This window comes from Sinohyriopsis cumingii, chromosome 2, assembly GCF_028554795.1.
Source record: "Sinohyriopsis cumingii isolate HCF-2022 chromosome 2, ASM2855479v2, whole genome shotgun sequence".
Classification (NCBI taxonomy): Eukaryota; Metazoa; Mollusca; class Bivalvia; order Unionida; family Unionidae; genus Sinohyriopsis; species Sinohyriopsis cumingii.
The window spans coordinates 85,610,110-85,633,327 of record NC_142962.1 but is presented as its reverse complement, the minus strand read 5'-3'; the positions used below and the strand labels follow the sequence as shown (position 1 = coordinate 85,633,327).

The 23,218-nt window shown below is 35.2% G+C and overlaps 1 protein-coding gene across 1 annotated transcript in view; it reads right to left on the bottom strand.

Annotated features, from left to right (window-relative positions):
- LOC149805310 (uncharacterized) overlaps positions 1-23,218 on the bottom strand; it is a 65,892-nt gene that overhangs the window by 29,966 nt on the left and 12,708 nt on the right. The window contains exons 6-10 of the mRNA XM_089934038.1: positions 7,063-7,193; positions 4,946-5,163; positions 4,415-4,520; positions 2,613-2,720; positions 46-181 (exon numbers count right to left, since the gene is read on the bottom strand). Of these exons, the coding sequence (XP_089790164.1) occupies positions 46-181; positions 2,613-2,720; positions 4,415-4,520; positions 4,946-5,163; positions 7,063-7,193 (699 nt within the window). The remainder of the gene's footprint in view (positions 1-45; positions 182-2,612; positions 2,721-4,414; positions 4,521-4,945; positions 5,164-7,062; positions 7,194-23,218) is intronic.

Sequence of the window (23,218 nt, the reverse complement as noted above, 5' to 3'; positions counted from 1 at the left end):
TTCCAAAATTTAATGCTAATGCTTGGTAACGTATACTCAACGCACCATGGGTTCAAAAATGATTTCGATGTAATATGCCTCCCACCAATGGATATCTTTTTATCTGTTCTGAGTGGTGGACTTGTGTCAACAACTACGGGCGAGGAAACAGATATAGTTGTATGATTCACGTGGTCATATGCTGAAAGAAAAAGAGAGAAATGTGTCTGTGAGTATATATATATATATATATATATATATATATATATATATATATATATATATATATATATATATATATATATATTTGTATGTATGTATGTAAGATGACACCATTGTTATCAAACAGAAAGTTATATTTCATTTCAATCCAAGCAGGATTCTAACGCTTGCCATGAGTAACTGCACATGTCACCTCGCTCGGATGCACCAACACCACAACCCAATGGAACATGCACTTTCCTCAAAACGAAAAAGGTTTTGAACAAGGGCGAAAGCAAGACTACAAGTGCACGAGAACTGACACATTTGACAAACTGAATTTAACATTTAGCTATAGGCATACAACAGATGGATTTCAATATAGAATACAAAGTCCAAAACAACGTAATGCATTCTACGACAGTATTTTTCAAAAGCAATTCTAAAATTATTTTCATTGAATGTTAACCTGATTAGAACTTAAATCGCACAGAATAATTTCACCATTTTTATGTAATTTAATATTTTTATATACCACATCCTAAATAGGTTTCATTGCATTTTAAATCTCGGATAGCATTTTGATATTCCTTTACATAAATTTTTCATATTTTCATGCATCCTTATAATTTATTCGCTTGCTGATTCTCATTTATTTCATCTAGAAGTAACTGCACATATAAAATTTTTCATTATTAAAAAAGGAAAGTGATATTTGTTGATAATTCAAAATAAATGTTGTATCATACTCCATGAATTAGAGTGCTAAGCTATCAGCAGCTTTGGCATCTCTGCCCACACATGTAAAACAAATGTAAAAAACTCAAACCATTTCAAGCATTCCTTGCCTCTTTCATCCTAGGCAGCAGTCTGAGGATGGTTTCATGGCACCTACCATCCTGGGGAGGGCCATGATGGATGTGTGAGTGGAACTTAGTACATAAATGACTTCATAAATGGATAAGCTTTTTTTTGTTAAGCACACTTTATAGTTTTTTGCCTCTTACATACATGCTATTTATAGTATCTAGAATAATGAAACATGGTGAGGGGATGCATCTTGACAAATTCTCCAGTTCTTCACCCTTGCTCAAAATAGTAGATAATGATGACCCATATTTCATTATTCAGCGTATTTTGTTACAGTTTGGTTTTGCTGTTTATTTAGTGGGTTCTTTTCAAGCTATAGCCCTAAAACTTGATGCTTAAATACCACACTTTTATAAAAATGGGCACTGTGACCCATATTACACAATTTATTGACCTATTGTTGCATTTAGATCATAGCTACAATTTTCTACGATATATACAATCTCGCTTCTCTTGAATCGTGCAACATGGCGAAGAGATATATTAGTTCACACACTGTCTAAATGACCTATACTTCACGTTCTGTAGACTTTGTTAAAATATTGTGCTAAAGGCTATTTTCTTATGCCATGTTCATGGTAAGAACAAAAGACATCCTTGCAATAGAAAAGGTCACTGAAATATATTTGTCATAGCGTTTAGTTGAATTTTGTGTTTTAAGATTGTTTATCTGGTACTGGTCATGACTGAGTTGAGAAACTTGATAATTTAAAGCATCTTAGTGCAATTACCTTATAACTAAAGATGATGACTTCGTATATAATGTATGCAGTACTGACTTACATTTTGTATTTCTGTTGAGCTGATGACCACATTTGTTTGCAAGCTGTATACATACTAAATACATTGGTGATTACATTGAGGTTTATCACCATGTTTCCATTTGAATGCCATATTGTCTTCCTTTAATCTATATTGCAGTCAAAATGTGTACTGTGATCCAAGTAACAATCAAAATGTGTATTGTGATCCAAGTAATAATCAAAATGTCCACTGTGATCCAAGTAACAATCAAAATGTCCATTGTGATCCAAGTAACAATCAAAATGTGTACTGTGTTCCAAGTAACAATCAAAATGTGTACTGTGATCCAATTAACAATCAAAATGTGTATTGTGATCCAATTAACAATCAAAATGTGTATTGTGATCAAAGTAACAATCAAAATGTGTACTGCGATCCAAGTAACAATCAAAATGTGTTCTGTGATCCAATTAACAATCAAAATGTGTACTGTGATCCAAGTAAAATCAAAATGTGTACTGCGGTCCAAGTAAAAATCAAAATGTGTACTGTGATCCAATTAACAATCAAAATGTGTACTGTGATCCAATTGACAATCAAAATGTGTACTGGGTTCCAAGTAACAATCAAAATGTGTATTGTGATCCAATTAACAATCAAAATGTGTATTGTGATCCAAGTAACAATCAAAATGTGTATTGTGATCAACTAACAATCAAAATGTGTATTGTGATCCAACCATGTGATTTACATGCACCCACTTTTCTCAGGTTTAAAAGAAAAATCGAAAGCAAACAACTTATTGTTCACAAAGCTACCTTTTACGGATGCAAAATATGCATATCCACCCTGTAATCTCAGGTTATGCAAGGTCACGTGGTTCACATCTTGAAATGACAAAACATCGACCCCATGCTTTGACGTTCCTGAAAATAAGCAATTAAAACATCTTGTATAAATTATGAAATATATTTTAAGAATATGGATTTTATTCCAGTTTGTTAACATACGTATGAATCATTTAGAGTTCGTAGAGGTTCTTAGTGAAAATCTCAACTGTTCAATAAGGATATTAATGATGCTGAATAAGATATCGAGTTGGGATCAAATTTAATCTGTCAAAAGTTTTATTCCTATTTATTCTCAGTTCTTTCAGTGGGATTTACAATTTGTATCACTGACCGCTCAAATTTCCTTGGGTGATGAGACCCATTTAATTCACTTAATTTAAAATAACTCCAGAGTTGCAGCTTAAAGGCCTTAGCTTAAAAGCTTGATCATCGCTAAGACCTATCCCCTTCGCCAGCTATCCAATACAGTACAGTGAAAGTTTACTTTCACCTCGGCAAGGTCAGCAATGCCAAATGCAGACTGGAGGAGGCGGGATGAAAGAGTTGATATTTAAGCTAAGCAATATTTCAGCCAGACGATTAGTTATAAACACATTTCAAGCTTGAACACCCTTAACTTTAGTAACAACCATGTAATAATTGATCAAAATATGATATTGAGAGAAAGAAAGAGAGATAGAGAGAGAGTCGGAGGTGCTAAAAGTTATATTAAATCATCAAAGGCAGTATACAAACAAATTGATGTTTTGGTATATTTTCGTAAAGTAATCTTTTATAAGCAGTTTTGGTCCATTTAAAAATCACAATCAGCAATTTAGAAAAAGAGTGAAGACAAATGGTTGTAATACGACTCAAATTAGTTGTATATCAGGACTATACGACACTTCATTTTTATTTTACTTTCAATCATCCGCCTATAAATATTTATGTTACATTCAGCAAAAAATGTTAGCTCAGTTACTAAGAAAGCTTCTGTACTTATATGCAGTAGCTAGGAGAAAATATTAGCAAAACTCCATGAACAAATAATATCCCATAATATTGACTTCCAATTATCATTAACATAATTATCAAAATAAATACGATTACATCAAAAACGATTACATTAATTCAAGAGCATAACCTTCCTGTGTGAATCTGTTCTGTCATTCCTTGTGATTATATTTGTACATCTTTCATCATTCCTTGTCACGATATTGTCATTTTCAGCTGTTTGGTGTTTTAGTACCAATAACAACATGACCAATGAAACGTCCTGGCGAATCTCCATTCAAGTTGCTAGTTTTGGGGTTGAAACAAGCCAATTGTTGACATGCTATGATGACTACAAAATGTGTCCTAGCATTAATACGTCTATAAAGGAAACAGGTCAGCGACAGTGTGACAGACTTTGTGAGCCAAAAAGGTCATATGATTAGTTTTGTGGAATACAATATAACATTGGTAGGTATAAACAAAATAAAGTGGGTGGTGTTTTAAAATTGTACTGACCCAAGATAGAAGCCATATCGAGAACAGGCATGTGCAATATCCACTTTAATCCGACTCCTGGATTATGTCCACTGGTAGGGATAAACTGGATAATGCTGGTGCCATGTTCTCTTTATATATATTGAAGTTGCTTGCACACAAATAAAAGTAGTTCTTGTACCAACTTATCTACATTAATCAATATGACTGAGATCTGCAAACAAATCATTACTGAAAGGAAAATCCAGCATCAATGACTTATATATGAATATAAGATTTTAAACACAAACTGTTTATACCAATAGCAACTTCATATCTTTGTATTCCAGAGGAATGTACGTGGAATCCATGTTCTTCAATATCCATAAAAGAGTTCCAATTGATTGACATATCCGATAGAGAATTCTGAAAACAGGTAACAGGAAGTTAAACAAAAGTCTTAAATGAATTAGAAGAAATCAGACGCAAAGTTAATCGTGCAAATATCCATGCGATTTAATTAGCTTTTATCAAAACCAACTAATTTGGGTGGTGGTGGTGGTGGATAATAGTGTTCATATCTACTACAGGTTAAGCTAACATGATAATGTCATTCACTTCTAACATACTATAGGAAACCAGCTACAAGAACAAACTCTTCAGGTTCATGTATCTATATATATACATACTGCATTTTAAGAAAATCGGAAAGTCACATGATTCTTGTGATTTTGAAAATATGTGGTACATGACCTAGATATACAACAGTGTACCTACTAACTGAGATACAATGATCAAAATTCAGATTTTTTTTACTGTTTTGACCTTATTGATATCCTTGGAGGCATTACCTGATATTTTATGTCCTTTCTTGGTCCTATCCACACTGAATTTTTAATAGGAGGGGTGAGATCAACAGTGATTCCATCACTACAGCTGCTGATGTTTGGTAGTGGCATTGTCCATTTTTCAAATGCCAGTTCCGTAGCATTAGCATGTATACAGACTATGTACCTCTTTCCATTTTTAAGAACACCAGCATCAAAGACAGCATTCATATACCCTTTATCTGTGATGTAAAAATAATTTTAAATCTTAATTCCTCTAACTGGCATAGAGGCGAATCTGGTTTAATTTGTCACTTTTCAAATGAAAGGAAATACGATAAAGGGCATTTATAAAGACTTCATAAGCACAGCTTGAGAATCCTTTGGGCTTAACTTTGGACCTCCTGTATATATCGCATTTATCCACACCTTGTCGTATACGGTGTATGAAATGTTTTATATAATATCCACAAAAGAACATAATATTATGTACTTCTACGACATTTCTTGCTTGGAAATACTACATTATGAATGTTTAATCTGTCAGATACCATTAGTCATTGTCAGTGACATCACGAAAAAGTTTGCGTGTAATGATTACAGTGTATTACCCATTAAAATCTTGTGCTTACAACATTTCCATGCCAAACGCAATAACATATTTGCTTGTTAGTGAGACATTTCTGATGCTTTTAAATTTAGGCACCGATAAAGGTTGTTGATCTGTTTTTAAGTGATATCTATAGCGATTACAACACAGACCTTTTATTTTCACTGGGGGCAGAAATCGCAACAGTATCCTCAAACAAAATGCAACTTGTGGTTTGGTATAGCTAAGAGTTTTGATTTTATAAATGATTTGCTTGCCTGAGCCCAGAACAAGACGCACTACCGTCGGCAATGTGCCAAAAGCTAATTGCCATCATTTGCCAATGTATATGAAAAGCATTTTTACCAGTCTAGTCATAGAGTCTCAAACAATTACGAGTTAACATTGACTCATCAACTAGTATCTCCACTATGATTTTTCATTTTGATTATAAAGTTCATGTGGAATCAAAGAAGATATAAAGCTCTAACATACACAGTGGTATTTCTCAGATGGATTTATATGAAACAACAAAAAGTGTTTCAAACGAGTCTTTAAATTTGGTCCCTTAGTGAGAACATGTTTGCGGCGGAGAAGAATGAAGATGTGTTTCCTGTGATATCTACCTCTGTTAACACCCAACGGTTCTTTCTGGAGTTAAAATGGACACTGTTCATTAATTATCAGCTTCTCTGTGTTTGTATTTGTCTCTGAATGTATGTTTGTATAATTGTAGGGAAAGAGAAAGAAAAAGAAAACAAAATGTAGACCCTTCTCTAACTTATTTTGTACACATATGATAACTTGTTTGCAAATGTATGTATATAAATACAAACCCAAGAGCTACCCACCCTATTGGTATGATTGATGGCATGTATGTGTGGACATAAAAAAAATCGGTCTATGACCTATCCGTATTCTACTTGTAAGAGTAAAGGTATACTGGATAGTAAATCTTACTGTATGAACTACGACTCTTCTCTTTGTACGTGTGATGGTTTGATGGACAACAAGTTTGAGTAATTATGTGTTTATCAGTCACTATGAATGTGGGTCAGTCACAATGTTGGACTCTTACAAGGTATTACTGATGCTATCCAAGAGCATCCATCTACTTTATTACGTCTTTCACGCATAGTGTCATCCTAATGTTAAATCCCCATATGACCTGATACCGACTGAACTACCGTAGGGCCACATAATCATCCAGTGATATTAATTCCAACGAATCCCCATACTGTCCCCAAGATGCTAATGTTAAATCCCCATAAGGCATCGTATTGTCCTAAATTTCCAGTAATGTATTTCTCATAGGACCGCCTACCATCCATCTCCCTTAACTACTAATATTTTTAGCTGTAGTGTATATAATATTCCAGAGGAGAAAAAAAAAGAGATCATGACTCACGCTTTCATATCATTCATACATTACACTTATGAAATATACTTATTGGACAGCCGATAACTATTCCATGATCAGCTAGAATTGCACTAGTTTGCACTAAAATACATGATCTGAATTATCACTCTAGTTAGTTAAATGATGACGTACCTGTTGATCCACACTGCAAAGCATGTGGATGGGAGCAAGGATCATCAAAATAGAGATCTTGTGTTCTGTTGTAAAACACACTTGGATCCAACACGGTTTCCTCAATAACTGCCCATTTATATTCTTTATACCTTGTAAATGAAACGATATGGATTTTCAGCAAATTTCAAAAGACCTTAATACTTGTTTTAATGGACAATTTTGCATAAGGAGCATAAAGGGCACTATTAGCAGTCCCAAATAAGAATCCAAATATACAGCGTCCTTTACACAGGGACACATGTTAATCTTTAATTCATTGCACTTATTTTTGTCCTGAATAATTGTATTTCAATGTATATACAGGACATTAACACAGATAAATTTGACGCATCAAATATGTGTTTACGTTTGTGCCTATTCCTAATTTTGCTTAAACTTAGTTTGGAGACTTGATTTATCATTAAATATATTGTTTGGCACTAAATGTAGTATTTGAGTTCAAAGCCAGACTTTTACATTTATACTGGTTTTTTCCATTGGAATACTTCACATTCTGTTAAGATATAGGGCAAATGGCTAGATGTATAAATAGTGATTTGATAAACAATTAATTCGTTCCTGTTTTAGACCAGTCTCTGAGAATCCATTTATGATCAGAGTTTACAGACGTGGTGTTTAAATCAGATACAGTCCTCTCTGAATTATTTCTTTAAAATATTCATTGGAATTACTAAAGTGCTCATTGGTCTTTGGATTAATACATTGCTTTGAGTTTATATGAAATTATTCACAGACATTCTGGATTTTCACTCTGTATTGTCAGGAAATAAATTGCATGTTGATTTGTTAGTTTCATTTACTTTCTGTTATATTTTTAGGTCTTAAAGTAATATTTTGCAGGCATGTAACAAGATAAGGTGGTATGCAGTCGAGCTTTGGCAGACAGGAAAGAACAACATAAAAATAGGGTTATGTGCCTAGCGTATTGCTTACAAGGCACACTTTTGATAAACTATACACTTAGCGAAAGTATGAAGACCTGACCTACCTGGAAAGAGACTGACGCTATGAACTGCAAAAGCATCTGAAAGGCTAATTTCCAAGCCTAATGCTTACTAATAAAATGTTAATGTTTTTATCCAGAACTAAACTTTATGGAGGTATAAACTTGGCCTAAACCGATCTTTTATAGGAGCAGCAGAGAGGGTGAACAGACCATAGAATTCCGACAAAACAAATAAAACAAACAAATAAAATCATCTCGTAGAAAGGTCAAGATTTTACAAATGAACTTTTCCTTGAGATGTTTTATTTCTGTAATGACCGATTGTACTAATAAAACCTCAGTTCGAAATAGTATCTGAAAAAATAAAGTACTCTACGTGTTTATTTATTTCTTGTTTATTTTTTTGACGACCAACGTTGGTAGGTACCCTCTCTGCTGCTCCTCTTCTGCTGATATTAATTAAATTATTATGTTATAATAAAATGATACATCCAGAATCTCATACTGCAAAAACAGCACGAGAACGATTAGAAACAATTAAAAAATTTCTTCCTGTCAGAGACTCATTTAGAAAAAATCTACAAGCGCAGCAAGAAGCACGAGTTGAGTACGAAGAAGACACTAAAAAACTGTTTAAGCCCGTCACTGCAGCTACTGAGAAAGTTACAACAGTCATCAAAGAAGATCTTCTTCCGGTATCAAAACAAACTGCAGCGCAGACTGAAAAAATAGCAAGAAGAACTAAACAGGCAAAGAAGATTTTACGAGACCTTCCAACTGACATAGCTGCAGCTCAACCTCCACCTGTTGGTGAGGAAATACTTGAAGGTATTGGAGAACTTCGTACTGAAGTCGCCGATGTGAGAAAAAAACTTGCATCTAAATCCAAATCAGCAGGAGAAAGCTTAAAATTAATTGCAAGATTTAATGAAGGAGTTGTTGAGGAAATTAGAAAAACTGAAAGAGAGAAATTACCTAAGATGATATTAGATAATATATCTGATAAATCTAATTTTTTAAAACCCTTTTATGGAAAAACAAATGATGATGATTTCATTAAATGGATATATCGCGTATATTACAATAAAAAACAAGCTAGAGGTCAAGAATTTAAAAGATTTAATGAAGAAGTAAATAGACTTAGAGGGAGACGGGAACAACTATGACAAGGAGAGTCCTCCCAGTATCAGCTTCCTCCACCTCTGCAACAAATAGAACAACAGCAATCTTCTTCGCCGCAGCAAAGGTTGAAGTCGGAAATTAAAAGGGCTAAAGAGTCACTTAAATCACCCTCCTCGAAGAAAATTCCTTCACCTTTACGTAAAATTTCTGCACCGGATATAACATTTGCACCGATAGATTCACCACATGGATTTCGAGAAGGTGACTCACCCCCGGCCACCACTGAAGTACTTACTCCGGTAATGCAACCACCAGTATTTAAAACACCTCAAGATGAACCTAAAACAGGATCTGGTTTATGTCCTGATAATATCATCAATGACGTGTCACGGTTAGAAGTTCTCATAGGAGGAAAACGAGCTGGAAATAATTCACCAGAAATAATTAATGAAGCAGCTGATATTTGTCGGCGACTATTTCAAGGTGGTATCATGGATATTGGCGTTTACCGAGAACTTATTGATGAGCTCGTTGATGATTAGTCACCGCGATTAGATAAATGGTAAATAAAATAAGATGATTGTGCATGATAATCATCGTAAACCCACACAGGTTAGAGCGGTAAACTCACGATTACCAATCTATAGTGTTATTTACGGAAATGGACTTGGTGATGTCATTCAGGGATTATTTACAAGGATAGCTCCAAAAGTAGCACCTGTAGCAAAACAATTATCGATGAAGGCTATTGATATTGTTCGTGATAAAGCTCCTGGTGCAATTGTCAATGTTGCTGGTAAGGCGTTCTCGGCGATCAAGGAAAGACTAGCACGATTATTGCGACGAAAACAACAACCACCGGTGAAACTGGCAAGTACTGAGGTGATGCCTGCAGATGTTAGTAAAATAATAAATCAAGCTGCAAATCAAAAACTAGCGGCGATATCTGAAGAAGCAGAAAAAAATATAACAGCAAATTTAATAGCAGGAAGCGGTCTTCGTCGACGATGATCATCATTTGAAAAATGGTAACTATAATAAAAATGTTCAGGCGCGAATCAGACCCAGCATTTGATATGGAGGCACCTGTCCTTAAGTATGAATCTATACGTGATTATCAATTTTATTCCTATGACGCAAGACTACCAAATCAGCGAGGGAGAATCGAATTACAGGTTCATGATACAAGTAGATATTTCTTGCCCGCTGAGGCGTTTATTGAAGTAGAAGGTAGACTTGTAACGGATGTTGTAGCTAATACGCCATATGCTGCTAATTTGCGTGTTGGTTTTGTCAACAACGGGATTATGGCATTATTTAGTGGCGCCACATACATGATTGATGGAAAAAATATTGAATCAATTCAGAATGATGTCGACGTTGCTACAACAATAATTGGTCTGGCGAGATATTCTGACGACTTTACAAGATCGGCTGGTCCAACAATGATGTTTGCTAAGGATATTACCAACAACGCTGATCATGTTCAGTATATTAAGTTACAGACACCTCAAGTTACTGCATCTAATCCACAACCGGTTGATTTTGAACACGAAGACAGACCGGGTGCTGCTTTTGATATTATAAAAAGTGTTAGTGCGACTTACAACCTGGGATTTGCAACACGCCGAGCAGCTCTGTCGGGAGATAATAGAAATTTTTCGTGTGCAATTCCATTATCTCACATCTTTGGATTTTGCAGAAATGTTAGAAAAGTCATCTTTGGAGCTAAACACACAATTGTGCTCGTAAGAAAAGGTGATGATAATGATGCAATCTGGCGAGGTGCTGGTGTTGTTGCTGCTGGTAAAGTAAATATATCAAAACTTTCACTATGGATGCCAGTAATGACTCCATCTATTACTGAGGAACAAAAATTACTATCTTTTATGGATCAAGGCGGTAAATCATTGCTATCATGGTTAACAGTAACCACAGATGCTGCTCAAAGCAATATTAATGGTTTATTTACATGGCATATAGCATCACAACAGGGTGTTTCTGCACCACGACATATTTTTATTGCACTGCAAAATATTGACCGGATAAATGATCAACAACTTTCACATATGATATTTGATAACCTTGGAGTTAATGAAGTTTCCTTACGGATAAATGGACATCAAGAACCAGCCGAGGATATATTGTTAAATTTTGATCAAAATCATGTAGCGCGCGCATATCATCGTTTAATGTCATTCATGGGACGTGATCAAAATATAGATACCGGTTTGCAAATATCACAATTAGATTTTACAGGTCTATATCCGATTTATTATTTTTCACTAGAACATCTTGATTTATCCAAACAATCTGTTGTTGATATACACTTTCGAGCTCATGTTACTAACCCACCACCTGGTGGTGCCTTTTACAGAGCGATCGCGGTCATACTTAGCGACAAAGCCATGTTACTTGAAGGTGGCAGTGGTCGAATGAGGGTCGTTGATGCACCAGTGGAAAATCTTTAATTATTCAGAAAAAATATTATTTATATAAAAAATGTCGTATAGTCATGTTAATGTTACTCTGACCCCCGGTCAGGTAAAAAAGCTTCAATCAAAAACCGGCAACAAATGCGGAACTAAAATATCACTAAAACGAGATCATATTAGTGGTGGTCCAAACAAATTATCGTTGACAAATAATCAGATTAAACATTTCAATAAAGCCCTAGAATCAAAAACTGGAGTTCAATTTCATCTCTCCCCGAGCGCCATCAAAGACATGGTTAAAACCGGTGGTATATTCCCACTTCTCGCGGCCATTCCGGCATTAATAGCTGCAGCTGCTCCAGCCGTAGCAAAAGCAGCCGCGTTAGGTGCTGTTGGAACAGCTGCTGGAATGGCACTAAAGAAAGCAACAGGGCAAGGATACAAAAAAAGGGACGCGGTCTAAGATTGCCAGGATCTCGTTGGGGGAGAGGCCTAAGGCTTCCAGGATCATTTCGTTAGACGTTCCAGCATCAAATTTTGATTTACTTAATGCTGCTAAACGATTAAAAATATCTGCCTTTAGAGGTGTTTTTATGCGAGATCAATTACCGAAACAACCAAACAAACTTGAAACAGGTATTATTAATCTCGATGAACGTTCTGGACCTGGTACTCATTGGGTATCATACGCGGTTGATCCACGTGGAATTGTTTATTTTGATTCATACGGGTTAGCTCCACCTGTTGAATTTATCAAGTATGTCGCACCACTTCACGCAACAACCAGAGGTTCCAAAGTTTGGTATTCAACGCTACCCACACAAACAATGACAGATCCGCCAATATGCGGCCGTGAAGTAATTAATGTACTCGACGCTATATCAAAATCATCCAGGCCACCACATAAAGTCGTGCACGATTATACAAGCAACCGATATGTTGCGCGTAAGGCGTTTTAAACAACGGGTCTTATTATAATAGTTGATATTTACGGAAGATCTTCTACTAGTAAGAAAATAAAATCCGACGTTGATCTGTCAAAGTATGCGACTAAAGATGACCTTGCTGATATCATGAACCTGGCTGGAGTTGACCCAGATGAAGTTGTTATTTTTCAAGATCGATATGGTAAACTAAAAACCAGCAATATCAAATGGAATGATATAGTCCGGCGAGTACTTGGTGCAGTTACGGATAATATTCCCGTGTTTACTGACGGTGGTAGAATCAGAGATTCAAGTATGTCACTTAAAACCATCAGAGATGAAATTGCAAAAAGTGTTGCTAATCGCGTGAGAAACACCGGTGACACAATGATGGGTGAACTTAGCATGAACGGGAACAAAATAGTAGCTGTAACAGCTCCAAAATCTGACAACGACGTCGCAAACAAACTATACGTCGACGACGTGGATGGAAAACTATCCACGCTGCGGGCCGAATATGATGTTCACGTAACCGGTTTTACAAGACTTCGAAGAAATTTTCAAAAAATCGATGATGCCATAAATAAGTTCTTTGGAACTCCTCCCGTCATTGACATGCAACTCGTTGATATCAAAACTAACCTAGACACGATCAAACAAACACAGCACGACATCGTAGCGGGAATTCCTGAGATTGTCAACAAAACAAATTTGATTAAAATTCCAGCTGGAATAACTCCCGGGCACATCACAAACATCGTATGCACGGTATCATCGGGATTCGCAACATGGTCGCAGCAAAATAATACTATCAAATATACCGCAACAGTCACTGGCGTGTACAGGCTGTCTGTGTTTAGTGCTGCAAAATTTGAAATATTTACAACGTTTCCGTGGCGTCATTCCACCGACAGGTTTTCCGGGGTTGTATCTGTTGTATTAAATAGCGGAACCGAAGAAATATTTATTCTGGAAGCAGCTGATAAGACATTAACCGCAACATCTTACTGGTGGTGTTTGGAATTTGTAGCTGAAACACCTCAATTGGTTACTGCATAAAAATATATATGGACGGTGCACAATACAGATACAATCAAGCGCATGAATGGCAGGCGGCGCTAAAAGATCAAGTCGATCAATATACAGTAAAAGTAAAAAAATATCGACGACGATTGGTTATCGTTGATGTGATTGTTTTTTCAGTATCCGCTGTTGTTGCTGGAACCGGTGTAATATTATCAGCGTTGACAACGATGGCACCAGTAGCTGTAACTATTTGTATTTCAGCAGCAACAACTATTGCAGGTGTGCTTAATATCATCACAAAAAAAATATGTACTTGCACGAACGAAAAATTATCCGATTACAAAATAAAATTACATACAGCGACGGTAGCATACTCGAAATTATCCTCGTTGTTATCAGCGAGTCTCAGTGATGGAATTATATCTGATTTCGAATTTTCAATGATAACCAAAATATACGACGAAGGTATTAAAGATACAAGTATCAATAATGACAGAATTACTCCAGCAGATCGTGACCAACACAACTCCGCCAAAGATAACGATGATCTCGGTAAGTTCAATTAATCCTGAATTTAGTGTTAATTTTCCTACTGCAATTCCAGTAAAAGAAATAGCACTAGCACAATTACGAGTATATTACAGCTGGCCAAATATCAGATCAAAATCATTTAATGGTACACCAGCAAATAATTCGCTTATATTTGCTAACAACAACAAACCCGATGGAACACCTGACTGGGTTGTTGTTGGAATACCAACTGGCAGTTATGAGATTGAAGAGATCAGCGAGGAATTTGCGCGTAGAATAAAATCAGTAACGGGAAAAGAAGCAAAAATATCAATTAATGTTCATGAACCCACCCTGTCCTCGACGATTGAAATAAACTCGCCTGATTATGCCGTTGATATTTATCAATCCACGATAAGATCCGTACTAGGTTGGCCTGAAATATCACCACCGATAACACCGATACCACCAGAACCGAAAAAGTCTGATTATGTCACGGATAGGCAATCATATCATGAAATTAATCCATCATACGGGGAAGAACTACGTATTTTAAAAAATAAATCAATGCTCAGCAAGGTTTTAATTCACGATTTTGATGAGTTATGGGCTTTTAAAAATTCCGGGGAAAGAGCAAATAGTTTTGCTATTTATCGTAGTGATATTATTGAATATTTTCAGGAAATCAATCAAGAATGTAAAAAACAACTAGATCAACTAAATCAATATTTTAACGAACATATTTTTGACATATCAGCGTCATCGCGTGAAAAAATCATCACGCGTGTGGAAATATTAAATCAGCTTATATCAGATATGCAATATATTAATAACCGAATAGTTCAAGCGATGCTTAGTTTAGAACCATCTGAAAAATATTTTGGAGGTAAATGGTTAGAAAAATATAAATTAACAGAAGCCGATGTACCAAATTTTAAATTTCCGGGGTATAGTGTAACCGAGTTAAGAAAATCTGTCAGTGATGTCATTGATGAGTTTTATCCTAAAATACTCGATGCATGGAGAAAATTAATTCCACCAGCAGTTGTTCTTAGATATGATAATGATCCACATGGCGGCGGAAGACACATATCTCCGGGAATCGTTAATATAACACCGACGGTCGCGGTCAATCTGGTTTGTGACGTAATCGATGGCAGCTATCAAATAGATCTCGGAAGATCAAATCAAGCTCAACAAGGATACATCCTGTACACGTTCACACCACAAGTTCCCCCTGGAAGTTTAATCGTGCAAGAACCAACTAATCCTGTGTATTTGCGGTGTCACAATAATATGTTAACACGAATCAATTTTAAACTCACAGACCACCTTAATCGCTTAATTGACATACGTGGAGAAGAACTTGTGATAAATCTGTATGTAAAGTCGTAAGACTTTATCGTAGATCTTTATGTAATGGAGGGTTTTTACACACGAGGATTTCTTAACAGTTAGAAGAACATTTGTAACAGAGATCAGACTCAAATTCGATCAACTTAAAAAAAATAAATAAAAAAAATATTTTATTATTACTAGCACAAATTTGTGTTTGGTACAAATTAATCGGCCTATGCAACTAAAAAAGCTGGTCGATGAAAGTAAAAATTAAAATTTCTATCACAAAAAAATAAGATTTATTAATTTTCCTGATTTTTATTATTTTTTTACTGAAATTGTACGAATTACTTGATTTTGACTACCAACTACCCCGTCAGAAACATAAAAATGCACGAATTACTTGATTTTGACTACCAACTACCCCCTCAGAAACATAAAAATGTACGAATTACTTGATTTTGACTACCAACTACCCCGTCAGAAATAAGAAATTCTAACTTTGTCAAATTGTTCCTAATAAATTTTATTTATTATAAATTAATTTTATTTATTAATAATATTATTTTTACTGAGATTTTTATTTTTTTTTTACTAAAATACAACGAAATTGCTCAATTTTTCTGATTTTGACTACCAACTACCCCGTCAGAAATCAAGTAATTCGTGCATTTTTCTTTGATTTTGACTACCAACTACCCCGTCAGAATCAAGTAATTCGTGCATTTTTCTTGATTTTAGTAAAAAAAATAAATCTTCAGTAAAAATAATATTATTAATAAATAAAATTAATTTATAATAAATAAAATTTATTAGGAACAATTTGACAAAGTTAGAATTTTCTTGATTTTGACTACCAACTACCCCGTCAGGATCAAGTAATTCGTGCATTTTTCTTGTACTTTGTAAAATAAATATCAATTTTTTCTTATTTCTGACGGGGTAGTTGGTAGTCAAAATCGCGTATTTGTGAAAAAATATTATTTTTCCCCGATTTTTATTTATTTTTTTTTCTGAAAATTTGATCATTTTACACCACACGTGGTCAGCGTTGACATGGACCCCAGTTACCAAAACTTTCATTTTCATTATCACCAGTAACGAAGTTACTTTGGATCGTTTCACCAGTAACGAAGTTACTCTGGATCGTTTCACCAGTAACGAAGTTACTCTGGATCGTTTCACCAGTAATGAAGTTACTTTCTGACATAATTTTTCTTAATTGTCTTATACGGGTACTAATCGTTTTCTTTGCCACGTACTCGTGGGATAATAACGATTTAATTCTTTCTACGGCGGCAGAGAGAGGAACGAACTCCTTCACATGATCATCTTCTACGGTAGCTAGCGACTGAAACATTGCCGCCTGAATCCGCTTCATGAGCCTGTATTCAGATGATAGTGTGTGTGTCCCCTGGGTTTTACGTTCTTGTAAAATCTCAAAGTCAGAAACTATTTTTTCAGGATTAAGTTCATCAGATATATTAATTCCATCTTTTTTCAATTTTTTAATAGCAACAATTACATCATTGATATTTTCATGGTTCATTATATAATATATAAATCTTTAAAAAAAAAAAAAATATCCCTAGAACCCCTATCGAGTGTTTAGCGAGTTCGTCGGGATGTTTCAAGGACAGCACAACATATACAATGAATGAAGAGCTCCTATCGAGTGTATTAGCGAGCTCAGATTATGCATTGGACGGCACAAACATATAACTTAACTAAGGAAATGGATATATACAATGAAATGGTTATATACAATGAATGAAGAGCCCCTATCGAGTGTATTAGCGAGCTCAGATTATTATGCATGGACGGCACATTAACTAAGGAAATGGATATATACAATGAAATGGTTATATACAATGAAATGGATATATACAATGAAATGGTTATATACAATGAAATGGATATATACAATGAAATGGTTATATACAATGAAATGGATATATACAATGAAATGGTTATATACAATGAAATGGTTATATACAATGAAATGGTTATATACAATGAATGAAGAGCTCCTATCGAGTGTATTAGCGAGCTCAGATTATGCATTGGACGGCACAAACATATAACTTAACTAAGGAAATGGATATATACAATGAAATGGATATATACAATGAAATGGTTATATACAATGAATGAAGAGCCCCTATCGAGTGTATTAGCGAGCTCAGATTATGCATTGGACGGCACAAACATATAACTTAACTAAGGAAATGGATATATACAATGAAATGGATATATACAATGAAATGGTTATATACAATGAATGAAGAGCCCCTATCGAGTGTATTAGCGAGCTCAGATTATGCATTGGACGGCACAAACATATAACTAACTAAGGACAGTACAAACATTTACGCTCAGCAAAAATCCCACCCACAATAATTAATCCAGTGGGTGATACGAAAATATGTATCAACCACAAGTCAATATTGTGGTTGAATTTTGCTGAGCGGGGGGGATTTGCGGTTCCCCCACTATTATAAAAATCGCAATTATGCGCACACCACCGACAAATTGTCAGCCATGGGGGTTCGATCCTGGACCGCGAGCGTCACAGTTCAATACCATACTGATTGAGCTATCAAACCTTGTTACGAACATATGTTTTGGAAGTTAATATATAGCTAAGGAACCAATATTTACACTAAAACAGCGGTTTCTGAATAATAACAGTTTCTGTATTTATAACAACAGTTTCTGAATAATAACAGTTTCTGAATAATAACAGTTTCTGAATATAAAACAACATTTTTCCTAAGCAGACTGCGAATCAATAATAACAGTGGCATGAACACACCTGCAGATCGATTACCATGACAACGATTTCTGTTCTGTACCTACACAGCTTCCTTGCGGATCAATAACATTATCATGATTTCTCGTAATGTTGTATGATGGGAAATATTTAAAAACCATAAATAATACTTCTACGAGTAATTAATTACGATGTAATTAGTTAAACTGACTAATTACGATCATAAAAATCAAAAATCTACGAAGAAAACTATATATTACAAAGTAATCTCCCTTTTATATAATCAAAAATTCAGTAGTGTATGGAGGACATACTGTGACATAAATTAAAAAAATTAATTCAATGTGGTGATGATAGTTATTGATACTGAAAGGTAATTTTCTGTTTATATTTTTTCGAGAAAGCGGTTTTATATATATTTTCTGCTACTTTTTGTGCTGAATGCGAGTGAATATCAAAATATTTCGCAGCAGCACACATCGAACGAAATATAATTACTTTGCCAGTTTCTATGTTTGTGGACTTTACTACCCTTCTAGAAACTGTCTTACATCTTCCTGTATTTCCACATGCAGAGTTCACGCTTTGTGTGACAACACGAAGGTTGGATAAATTATTGTTTTGAGGATTTCCATCAATATGATCAATAACAAGACCGTCTTTGATCAAACCCTTGTGACACTCGTACGTAAATCTATGACAGCGATAATGTTTCTTCCCAACAGTAAATGTGAGATAACCAAAATTATTAATATAACCAACTGATCTCTTCAACTTGCAGTGTCTGATGATACCATTAATATTTGATTCATAGTTTGTTATGACAGGATGTGGGACAAATATATTTTGCTCCATTATAATAACATTATTCGTTTAAATCATTGTTTGTCTGAAATCTTGATATATAATCCTCCACGGATTTTATAGCGTTTTCACCGCTATTTTTTTTTTGTCATAATATCTTTTAAGTTCTCTGAACCGTTTTCCGCCGCACTTTCCACATAATTCTGTTTTTCCTCGCACTCCAATACCACACCGCAGACATGGTATTGGTCCTAGACTTCCTCGTCGTATGTTTTGTGAGTGCATCCAACAAAATTCCTTTCTGCAGGATTTGTTGCATCGATTTACTGAGCCGATCATCAATCATCTGCATTGAGACATTGTATATATATATATATATATATATATATATATATATATATATATATATATATATATATATATATATATATATATATATAATTTTCTTTATTTAAATATTTGTTTTAATTATATGAACGAGTTTGAGAGATTATCCCAAACTAGGCCTGTTAAATATAAATTCAACCTTGACAGATTATCTTCTGACTTGCCAGTACGAGATTTGGTTGATCCGAAAAATAAAAGTTTGATCTCGAAAATTCACGACGCCAAGAAAGAATTTTACACGGATGGTGCATCTCATACATGGTCAACGTTCAAGATCATACTCCTTGACAAAGTCACGGACGCCACAATGAACGACAAGCGAGCGGCAACTATCATTAACTACATCGCTGAATACGAGGGCAATCAAAAATATTTCTTCAGAGTAAAATTTATTGTATTAACAGAAACAGGTAGTTGGATTATCCGTGACAAATATGATCCTGTCCTTGGCAATAATAAAACTATCATATTAAGTAAAAATTCCAGACCGGGTCTACTGACGGGTATTGACAAACCGTATTATGAGCGAGCATATCCTGTAACAGCGGTTATTTATGGAATCTATGAGATAAATAAAAAACCCAACGTTGATAAACTAGCGCCGATGAAATTTTCAAGGTTAAATTGTGTAGCCGAACGAGTAATAGAACACTTTACAAACGCGATGCGTGGAAATGGATTAACTGATTTAAGGCGTGAAAAAATAAACTCGTGGGCTGATTCAGTTAAGGATACCGGTGCTACAATAAAAGATGTTGCTGAGTTAGGAAAAATATTAAAATTTCCAATAACCGTAGCAACAATAACGGGAGAAGTACTGTACCAATCGAAATATAAATCGAAAGGAGCTCCAATAAATATTATCGATCATAACGCGCACGCATGGACTAACGCAGTAACAATATTTCCACGTGATCGAACTGTTAAATTTTACCCCTCAAATATGTTTGATTTTATCAACGAAATAAGTAAAACCGATCCTGTATCGGTATGGTTATTTAAAAGTAATGAGGAAGGTGAATTTGATCAGTTTGTCAAACCAAACGGTGAAATATATCGCACAGAATCCCTCCATGACGAGATGAAAAATCTCGCGAAGTTTTTACAGTGCAAGCACGCGGAAAATACTGACAAATTACTAACTAATTTTTTTACCATTCCATCTGTTGCGGCTCATTTCGCCAGAGAACGAAATTCATGGAAACCAACACGATTTGATTTACTCGAGGACGTACGCGCAAGTTGCGTCGAATATGGACATGGCGGATTATGGAATACCAAATATAATTACAATGATGTTATTTCGGTTGATATGGTTGCATGTTATCCAGGAAGTTTTCTGGGATAAGGAGATTGTTCTGTGTACTTTGAAAGATTTGGTCACCCTACAAACGAGATGACGCGAGTGGCAATTAATGGACCATTACCTGATTTTGATCTGACTGGATTCGCCTGTATTGAATCGTTCGAGTTTAACGAAAATCTTCACAAGATTTGTTATGTTTGGTTTGGTAGACATTTTTGTGAAAAACGTTGGGCACCTATAGTTTTGTTGCGATATATGCTAGATTGTATGATACTGACATCGTTGGTGGTCAGTGAGGCAATTATATCATATCATGCACAGACCAAAGTTTGGTTGCCCATGTCAGATTCTGAAGTTATTAGCGAGTTTAAGGAAAAATATCCTGATGTTTCCGAAGATGATATTCCTAATAAACTCAAAACCGCAAAAGATCTCGGTAGAAAAATTATAGGTAAATTTACTCAAAGTGGTGCATATGATTATAAAAGACATCACGCACGATTAATTTTAGATGATGCCGAGTACGATTTTATAATCGCTGACACAACAGCGAAAAATATATTTGTAAATCGAGAAGGTGTTTATTTATCCGACGGAACAAAATTAGGTACGATCGTTAGTTACATAAATGACGTATCCCCACAATATACTCATCTAAGATCTTCCATGTTGGCTTATGTTTCTATAAATTTATTATCGATGATTAATAGATTTCCTGAGACCGCAGTCAGAGTCGCAACAGATTCGTTTTATATTTCAAGTAAATATTTAGAACCTGTTATGAAATTTACAAGTAATGATGAACGATGGGGTTCGTGGAGAATAAAAAAGGAACTATTACACAATTATACAGAATCAGCAGAAGTTCCAATGAGAGATTTTTATCGTAAGGGTATTAAAATATCAGAAATGTCGAAGGCACCATCGTTGAGTGATCCAATAACCAGATATAAGACAATATATCTCAATGGACCTGGTGGATGCGGCAAAACAACTCGAACGATTAATGTTTTTAGAAATTCAGATATAATCGTGCTGACACCCACACATAGACTCGCACGTGAGATGAAACAGCGGCAAGTACAATCGTGTACGTATCATAGTTTCTTTCGGTGGCGCGGAGATACATGGACTCCTGAACGGATGGGAGAAAAATATATACCTAAAATAATTATTTGGGATGAGATATGCACGGTGTCATTGGATACATTAAAAATGTTTCTTGATTGGTTGTTGACGAAAAATACCGCTATAATAATGTGTGGCGATCATGGTCAACCGCCGCCCTTTGTTGGACCATCTCCACATGATTGGTTAAAAAATTTCGTTGATTATTACGAAGAAATAGATGATGATCATAGAGCTCTTGATGCAAATTTGAGGGAGTTTAAAAAATTAATCAGATTACAATCAAACAAAATTCAGTGTGAAATAATACGTGGAGTGATCTCAGAGACATCAATGAGTGATTTTTTGAAATTATGGAGACCCACCGATTTGATCGTAGCAAGTAGAAAAATAATCAGAGACGCTTTACAACAACAGTTATTTCAGCTGCATAAAGAAAAACACTCAGAATTACCCGTACCGTTGTGTTATAGACCATCAGATACACGAAAACAGAATATTAATGTTGATATTCCAGGACAGACTGAGAATCAAAATCTCGTATTAAATGATATTGTCGCCGTTGATATCAGTGTGGTCGAAGATGCAATACACGCTGACAAATCTCCATGGGTGTTGGGATACGCTATGACAATCCACTCGTCTCAGGGATTAACTATTTCTGATACACGAGTCTGGATTGTAGACGATCGCATCGAGTGGTCAAATTTAGTTTATTTAGCGGTATCGAGGGTCAGAAATATATCTCAATTACGTAGAATCATAATTCCTGAAATCGTTGATAAATTTAACATCATCGATGATGATATAATAAAAAAAAATTAATCGGATACAAACAATCTGATAAAAAAAATAAACACGACTTTGATCTTGATGTTGAATTTATTATTGAGTTAAAACAGCAGCAGAACAATCATTGCGCCAGTTGTAATTGTATAATGTTATGGCGATATTCGAGTAATGATTCAAGACAATTTACCGTAGATAGAAAAGATAATAGTCGCGGTCATACACGAGAAAATACCATGTTAACCTGTCTTGAGTGTAATCGACGTAGAGGCGCTAGCGCCTTGAGTGCAGGCACCCTTGGCGCTAGTGCTAGTTAAGTGATCGAAATCACCGGAGTGATTTTGGTGGTAGTTGTGTATCCGCGGGAATTATTTGTAGTTGTTCACGTGTAAATCCACGTTGAGGAGCGGCCGAATCTAATCTGTAGATTGCAGGTCTGGAAACGCTTACGTTTCTCCCAGTGGATCTTGTCACGGTAGATATTTTGTGTGTGGTAACACTCCAAATAGGATCAGTTGCTCTCGCTTTACCACCTTCAAGTTCACCAGGCTCATATAAATATCTGACTGTAACATCACCTAATATTTTTTGTTTTCCAACATCTTTTCGTTGTGTTGGTATATT